The sequence below is a fragment of the Austrofundulus limnaeus genome, unplaced genomic scaffold (assembly GCF_001266775.1).
Source record: "Austrofundulus limnaeus strain Quisiro unplaced genomic scaffold, Austrofundulus_limnaeus-1.0 Scaffold103, whole genome shotgun sequence".
Taxonomy (NCBI): Eukaryota; Metazoa; Chordata; class Actinopteri; order Cyprinodontiformes; family Rivulidae; genus Austrofundulus; species Austrofundulus limnaeus.
Genome location: NW_013952505.1, coordinates 831,119 through 840,090, shown reverse-complemented (window position 1 = coordinate 840,090; position 8,972 = coordinate 831,119). Strand labels below are relative to the sequence as shown.

General features: G+C 43.6%; 1 protein-coding gene across 1 annotated transcript; it reads right to left on the bottom strand.

Moving 5' to 3' along the window:
• Positions 1-1,033: 1,033 nt before the first annotated feature.
• klf6a (Kruppel like factor 6a) lies at positions 1,034-8,077 on the bottom strand. Its single transcript, XM_014013536.1, has 4 exons — positions 7,672-8,077; positions 5,604-6,195; positions 4,622-4,745; positions 1,034-4,342 (listed from the first exon to the last, which is right to left on the bottom strand). Exons 1-4 carry the CDS (start codon positions 7,771-7,773, stop codon positions 4,291-4,293), a joined length of 870 nt encoding a protein of 289 aa, XP_013868990.1. The 5' UTR covers positions 7,774-8,077; the 3' UTR covers positions 1,034-4,290.
• Between the last annotated feature and the right edge of the window lie 895 nt (positions 8,078-8,972).

Genomic DNA, 8,972 nt, shown 5'->3' with positions numbered 1-8,972 from the left:
TCTACAGTGTGCATCTTCACCCCCTGAGACATCTCAAAATAATGGATTGTTTCCAGTAATCATTTTGGTTTGGGACCTTGTTACAGTATCGTTGTGGGAATGAATAAGTTGGAYGTTAGTTCCGGACACATCAAAGGAAAAATGTCATCCAAGTACCAGATTTATGGGAAACTTTACCCACGATGGCCCACTTCTTAAGAGGGGGTTCTACTCGTGTTGTTACAAAGGGTTCAAAACAAGATTTTTAGGGTTTTATCATGTAGCTCTGATTTGAATGTTCTTTTGCTTTTTTTAGCGTTACGCACAGCTGCTGAAATGTTGACTAAAATCAAACAGGGCAGCAGTTTGGGGAGATCAAGGAGCTTCAGCATTTCAGGCACTAAAACAACCCTTTTCAACACTCTGAAGCTGCGAGGCTTAATTACCGAGGAGGGAAAGCTTCGTTTAGAAAGCACCAGGCTTTTACTGGAAATCAGACATAATAAGTTGCCTGCCCATTTGAGGTCAYCACCATTAATGCACAGAAGGAGTTTTTTTTCACTACCTTATTATTTTGGTTGGATCTAAACCAGCCAATTTGGTTTATCCACTGTTCTGTATTGTCYGTGTCGAATAATTGTCTAACAAAATGAATAAAAGCGACTCCAAAACTGAATGCCACAGGCTGCAAGAGATGGAGATAAATTATTTATGCATCTTTGATGAGAACTAGCTTGTTCTGAGAAGAAAGCAGGCTGATTTTTTAAAGTTTTTTTATGTTTAGACCTCAGCAGAAGACACGGGAAACTTCTCCGGGACGTTGAAAAGTGCCGAAGGCGGACAAAAGGTTTCTGGCAGGTGCAGCATCAACATTTTTTAAACTGATGACTAACTTTGCCCACGCATACCGTATCTGTGTGTCTAATTTTCTCAAAGTGCCGACCACAGAATGAGAAGCATTTGTTTACGTCTAACCGTAGAAAAGAAAAAAAAAAAGCTTTTACGATAATAAAACTAGGAGTTGACTAATGACACARAAGGAAGCGAGCCAACGTTCAGATAAGAATTTCTTATTATTCCGATAAAAAATACATTCATACAGAAATATAACAATTTTGCAAAACAATTTCAAATAAAAATTTCAGAAAGCATAAACATAACAATTTTACAAAAGTTTTTCTTTTTTTTTGTACAAAGATTCAGTTGAGAACAAAGAGCAGTGTGTGTGTGTGTGTGTGTGTGAGAGAGAGAACAGCTGAGGTGGTGAGATGAAAGAGATGATGGAAAAGTGTAAAAGATGTGAGAAAAAAAACGGAGCTAAATCAAGGCTCAATTATCACTTGAAGAGTATCGGCTGCTGCTTTTTTTAACAGAATGGATGCTGCTGTTGCTGCTCTTTGCCCACGAGAGGCATCGCCAGCTCTCCCAAATCCACTGCAATAAGCAGTTTCAAGCTTGTACTCATTCTGCCTCCTGCGCTCGCTCATCTGAAATCCATACATCGAATGTGTGTGTGTGTGTGTGAGGGGGGGTGTCACGGCGTGACTTGCTGCAACATCGGATTCCTACAGCGAGGTCGCCAACCTGGGGTGGGAGGCGAAGATCTCTTTATCCTCAAGCGCTAATAACTTTAATCCCCACCGTTGTTTCGGGCTCTGATTTTCGTCCACAATTCATCCCCAATAACGAAGATGCAGCTCTTCTTACTTTTCATTTCYTCCTTTATATCAAAATTTCAATGCGCGCTGTCAATGCTTGATGAGCCCCCACCCCACCCAGTCGCTTACTCGTCTCTGTGGTTTCCATAATACTGTTGCAGCTTGGCTAAAACAACGCGCTCCAGACAGGTCAATAACCAACCTACACAGTCAGCAGTCTGTGACAGATTCCATGCCAACAAAGCCTTTAGCAATTCATTACTGAGAGGCAGTACAAGGCGAGGCCTGTCCGACTGCAGCCTGTTAATTACAATAAATCTTTAGCTTTTTCTTCAGTCCCACTTGCAGGGGGAGGGTGATATCGGTGGGGAAAGGACACTGTGGATGAAAGACCACCAGTGTATTTCTTAGTCTTTTTTTGTACCCTTGTGCTGCGTGACATAAGACTCCACTACATTCAGCACAGGAAAAAACCTGATCGATAAATGTATTTAAGTGCTCTCATACAGATTTGTCGTATATACATAATCAGAATTAATTCAACTCGATGATCAAGAACACTGGTGCTCAAACTGAAACGCACAAAACCAAAGAAAGGCAGTCAACTGAGAATCTGTATTTTTGCAAACACTTAATTTTCTAACACAGTCAGATTATGTCACTATCGCAGGACACTGGGTGTAATTGAGCCTTGATGGAGCTTGTCAAATCACCCGGACAACAAACGTGACTTCCCTGGAGGGGGGGTGGGGGGAAGCGCTCTTCAGCTACCACAGGGGGTTGAGCCACTTGCATAAGGCACCATTAAGGTCAACAGTGCATTATTAGATACAAAGTAAGTACGCAATTAAAAAATATGCAAATAAAAATTAGTCTTCAAGGCATTCAATGAATGAATCTACACTACTCCAGATATTTTCAAAAAACTGAGATTTTTCTGCTCAGTTTGTGTCTTTGAAGCACAAACAGGTTGTTTTATTCAAATAGTTTTCCAAAGTGGAATTACAAATAAAAAAAAAACGTTGATTGGTGAGTGGATTCAAAATACTGGAGGTTTTCCAGACATAATGACAATTCAGTCCATTTTGTGCGCGGTCACTTTCACTTTGTGCCCCAGAAACCAAAACAACAATAGAGCAGTTCTCACCATTTCMCACGTATTTCTTTATCCCATTTCTGTTGACATTACATTTTGATCGTGTGATGAAAAAGTTAAAAAACGGAGAGGAAACTGTAAACAGTATTCAAAAAAAAAAAAAAAAAGGCTAGTTGTTTTTGGACATTTTTTGAGCCAAGTTACAAAGGTTCTCTTTCTCTGAATATCAATGCTAATGTGGACATTATTGCCACCTAGTGGCTCGGCATAAGTACTTCAACATTGTTAGAATTGCACAGATTAAAAAAAACAAACAAAATATAAGCATTTGTTTAAAAAAATACTTGGAGTAGTGTACACATCAATAGAAACCAGAACGAAAGAAATGGATGAAAATGTGAAAATCGAAAAAAATCAACAAGGCTTTATGTACAACATTGTAACATTTAACCGTTTTAGCTGCACTTTTATTGAAACTATTTGCAGTCCTGATTACAGTGGAAATGAACAAACCCTAGAACCATGCAACACCTGTCTATGATATCGAAGTTATAGTATAGTCGTGTTATACCCCTAAGCACACAGCTTATACAGTCGGGACTACAAAATGGGCTTTGTAGCTTGTAAGAAAAAATTATAAACCAGGCTACATAACACATTGCACATTTAGTAGCTGCACCAAAAAAAATAAAAATAAAAAAATAAAATAAAATAAAAAACACCAAACGAAGCTTCTGTCATATAGTGACCTGATGGAAGGAGGGGGGGTTTCAAACCCTGGGTCACAGACCAGAAGGTGACATGTCTCTCTCCCACTTTGGTCTGACCCGAGGTCTCAGAAGCTTCAGAGAAGCGTTCCCCCCCTCCATTTCAGAGTCTGGGTGCCAGACTCATCCTCACACTGCCACCGGGGAAAACACAGCAGTAATGTTTCCCCTTCAGAAACCCACTCGGTCCACAGCAACATTGGTACCAGCCCCGCACCAATCCACCTCGTCATCCCGCTCCTCCTCCTTTCGTGTCTCCTCCCGGGGGAAGGTGGGGGCCAGTCAGCCAATCTCAGACATTCACAGTGCACACATGCTTACTTCAGACAGGTTTGTAAAGTACCAGTGTATCTGCTGTCCAGGAAATGTCCCCAAAACATCATGCACCATACGTACGATTCATTCACTCTCTATGCTTTTGTCCTTGCTTTTAATTTTTTTTGTGTGTTTTTTATATATTTTTTTTTTAACTAAAAAACATTTCTTTCCTTCCCCACCCGAATGATGATTTTTGTCCTCTTGTTGCAACAGTCAACCTTCAGAGCGCCCCTCTCCATAAAAGGACGGGTCCCAGAGGCACTGGGTTTTCAGTATGGTGCAAAACGGCATGCTTTGGCTGGAACACACTCCCGCCACTCTGCTCTGGGACAGTTCAACCAAGAGACTGGTCAGTCGGGAGATGGCATTTTTTTTCTCTCCACTTTAAGGAAAAAAAAGAAGAAGAAAAAAAGAAAAGAGAAAAAAGGATTTCCCCTCTGTTGTGTTGCTTGGTTGTGGTGTCTGTCCTGCTTTAGATGTGCCTCTTCATGTGAAGAGCCAGATGGTCAGACCTGGAGAAGCATCTGGGGACACAGAGGACGAAGGAGGTCAGTCACAGACCCAGTGAAGGATGAGATTTAGTTATGGAGAAATTAGAAATGAGCAGATTTCCTCCTCCTATTGTCACTATTAGCTTAAGTGACTTAACTTATCTTACCCTCATCAAGCTCAAATTTTTTGGCTGCTTGAGTGAAGTGCAACAATGCGTCTAATCTGTACAGATCTGCACCGTGACTTGGATGACTCACAAGAAAATAAAAAAATTAAAAAGAGCAGCAGTATTATTTAACAGCCCAGCTTACCTGTCACAGTGATTGCATTTAAATGGCTTGGCCCCAGTGTGCTTCCTGAAATGTCTGGTCAACTCGTCGCTCCGTGCAAAGCGCCACTCGCAGCCTTCCCACGAACACCTGTACGGTTTTTCACCTGAAGAGCAGACACAAGACCCAATGAATGGAACGCAAAAATATAAATAAAAAACCCAAAAAATAACCTTACAACAACAACAACAACAACAACAACAACAACAACAACAACAACAACGCTTCATTCTTCCCACTAAGGTTTCTGTTATTATTCAAATCAATCAGCCTGGAGGCTTGGGTGGGCTGATGACAACATAGGTGCTGACAAGCCGCTCAAATTCCACCAAACCTGTTGGCTCGGCTTTGTTTCGACGCAACCTGCAGCACGCCGACAAAGCCAACAGGGGTGGCTACTTGGTGGACATTTTAAAAATAAACACGGAAAATAAAAGCCACGACGTAAGACGTCACGCCACTAATTGGAAATACAAAAACATTCAAATGACCATTCAAGGCCTTCCGGCAGCCCGCCCCCCGTTCTCCCCGCCCATTCACCCCTTTCCCATGGTGAAACTCGATCTGTTTTCAAGTTCTTTTATCTCCCATGTGAAACACCCCCCTCCTCCTCCTTGCTCTCTCTCTCTCTCTCTCCCTCTCTCATTCTCTCACTGCCTGGCTCAGTCAGTCACATTCCACACAGATTAGGTCACAGTTTAGATATCCAGCCATGCAGAGCTAATGCTCGCAGAGCTCCAGCTGAGGACAGCGTGCAACGTGGACCTTTAATTACATTACACAATGGCTGGACAATGTCATTTAAGTGGATGACTGAATTAGCTGGACGTCCGGTGTTCCCTCAATAAGAACCTGATTTTTATTTTAACCTTAAACAGACAAAAATAAAGAACAGCCCCTCCTCCTCGGGTTTCTGCTCTCTGTTTACACTGATCACATGTGGCCACGTCAGACTGAAACTCACCTGTGTGAGTGCGCTGGTGTGCTTTTAGGTGCGAGCTCTTCGTGTAAACCTTGCGACACCCGTTGAAGTGACATTTGTGCACTCGCCTCCGGCCGTCCGGAGAGGCCTCGCCGCAGAGTCCCGTCTTGTCCGAACCCTTCGCCGCCACCGCTGCCGCCGCCGTCGTCGTCCCGCCGCTCCTGATTTTGACCGGCAAGTGCAGCTCGGCGTGCGAGGCCACCCAGCCGTTCACGACGGCGCCCGCCTCCGGAGAGGACGGCGGAGTGCTGATGACGGAGGGGCTAAAAGGTCCAGAGCCCACCAATACAGAACCCAGAGGGTTGGAGGTAAAGCTGTGCGTCGGCGAGAGCTCCTCAGAACTGTCCGAGGCCTCGCTGCTGGCGTCCGAATTCACGCTGTTGCTGTCCAAGATGTGGCTGTCCTGATTGTCCTCCTCGTGGGCCGGGGGAAGCCTCGGGTCGCACTCAGCCTTGGTCTTATCCCCACAAGCCAAAATCAGCTTGCTCCAGAGGTCCTCCTGGCTGTCGAACTTCAGGTCGGACGTAGAGACGTAGGGCTCGCTTTGTAGGTAGCGCTCCAACTCCAAGCAGGTCTGCAAAGAATTGAGAAAACACAGTAAGAAAAAAAAAAAGGAAAAAAGAAATATGAGGAGGCTCGCTCACACAAGCGAAAAGCTTCAGAGAGGAAAATCCTCTTAAATCATGCATGTGCACATCCCAAATATGCTTTGGTGGTGTAATATTTGCTTAGAGCAAGAAGTGCAAACTAGGAAATCCCAGCAATTCTTGCACTTTTTACCAATCGGGCTTTTACCTTCAAGAACCCGTGAGTGAAAACAAGACAAGTATTACAATCTGGGTGCATTTTTGTATCATTTTGCACCCCCAATTGACAACACAACGGAACTACGTCACAACAAGACGAGTGACTTCGACAACACCTCGTGTTGCAGATTTGACAGCGCGGACTTTAAATGAATAAAAGGACAAAAGTCAGTAGTTTGCACTCCATCGAGCTCTTCCTCGCCTCGGATACTCCTCCCTCGAACTCGTGCGTTGTCCTGGAGCGAGCCGTGCTCAGCACCCTGAGCTCCAGCGGTGTCATTTCAGCACTCCACCATGACTCACTGAACTCATTTTTAGAGTCCTTTTAAGGAAGCTGCACAACTTCCCCCCTGCAGCCTCAAAGGGCCATTCAGCTGCTTCTCCTCCAGCCACTGACATGCACTCACATCCTTCCTCAGCAGCTCCAGAGGAAAAGAAAATATAGAATATATTTATATATACACACACACACAGCAGTTTGCTCATGGGAAACCCGTTAAAAAGCAAAAAGGTGTTCATTAAACGGTGCTCGGAGATAGTAGGTGTGACAAGGCAGATGTGGAATAAAGATTTTTTTGATTCCCTCCAGGCTTTCAGCGAGGAACTGGCCAAACCTGACATTTCATTGTGTCACAGCTGTGCAGCCCATTTCAATCTAGGAACGAGGCAGTTTTGTGAAAAGAAATAAATGACACAGAGCAGAAAAGGTCATGAATCAAAGTGATCAGCTCTAGATGAGTTTTATTCATGCAACTTAAACCACCACACCAGATTCGCTCTGKCTTTAAATTGCACTTCCTCTCACATCACTTCTCTTTAGAGTGAAAGCATCATAGGGCCACAAAAAAAAAAATAAATAAAAAAAGGGGAAGAAGCTCCTAATATGTACAGGAGAGGGGGAAAAAAAGGCACCAAGCTGCTGCTGCTGACTGAGTTCCTCTCTTCCCATTCATCTTGAACGCAGCACAGCCTCCAGCTGTCAGACTGACACACTGATCCACTGCCAGAAAACTTCAAAACGAAACTGATAATAAAATGAACCGAGCGAACGGGCTCCGTCTAAATAACGGACACACGCATTTACAACCGTTATAAACATATGTCTATGGTTTATTTTATTTTTAGTAAATAAAGAAGTCGGCGCTGCGCTCTATGACAGGAGCATGAAAGCAGCTCAGTTCCGCTTACAAGCTCACGAACAAGCAGCCCGATTAAAAGAAGACAAAATAAGTCATAATAGTCACCTGCTGCCAGTACTCCTCCAGGGACGGTAACGCTGAGAAATACCCCGTGTCGTGAACTATTTGAAGTTCTTGAAAAATACTACACATAGGTAAAACATCCATTTTTTTCCGCCGAACTTCTCTGTCTGTATATATATAAAAAAATAAACTAACACAGCTGCGCTTTCAGGCCAAAAATATACAACACCCACAAAAAAAGGGGGATAAAAATCGATTCCCTGCGATGCGAGCGACTTGTTTTCTGCAGCAGTAACCACAACAGTCCTCGTCCTTCAGTCCGCCACACTTCCTTCTCCTCTCCGCTCCGTCTCGAGATATTTGCAAACACAACACACCAGACTGGATGACGGACAACTGCGCTCTGCAAACTTCCCTATTCAAACCTCGGAGCCCGACCCCCCCTCATCCTGGCGCTCGGATCACGTGCAGCGTCTTGGCCAATCAGCGGTGAGCAGCCCAAGCGACCGCAAATGACATCACGCTCGACCAATCGCAGCCTGCGAGTTCGGATTCTCCCCGCTCTGATTGGTTTGACTCATTGTTGCTCACCGCTGATTGGTTGGTTATTTTTAGGCGTCTATATAAGGCGGTGGCGCTCTCGCTTCTCTGGTAGTCTTCAGTGGTGGYTTCACGTTTAGCCACATTCAGCGAGCTGAAATAGTTCCGACAGTTCTTATGTGGAAAACATAATTTAAACTTTTGTTGCAAGTATCAATTGCAACACACCGCGGCTCAGTAGGGCTGAGTTCAAGCTCTAGCCGGTGAAAAGTAACTGCTGACATCAGCCTCGAAAAAGTTCCACTTGGATTCGGACGTGATGACTAATATACGACAGGATATTATTATGTTATCAAAGAACACAACAAGCAAAGAGGAAATCAGCTCTATAACCGAAAACCATCTAAACTACTTTTACTTCATCACTGAAAGGCTGAACAGATCAAAGCTGTGCTCTTCCCTAAAGCAGAAGTTTGACAAGTGCAGTTTTCTACTTTTAAAAACTTTTTATTTTTCTAACCTAATTTACACTTTAAAGAGCATAAGGCAGAATTAATATTCAAGAGTGTTTCCTCAAAGAATTTGTTTTACCCCAGTTTAGGTATTATGATACAAGCGGGGAATACTGTAGAACTTCCAATATTGTTTTAAAAATGTAACCGTGCCCACTGTGGCAGTATAGTTTCACTTAAATATTACTGTTACACCACTGTTTTGTTTGTCAATTAAAATAATGTGCCTCATATGAGGTCCTGTGTGTGTGTGTGTGTGTGTGTGTGTGTGTGTGTGTGTGTGTGTGTGTG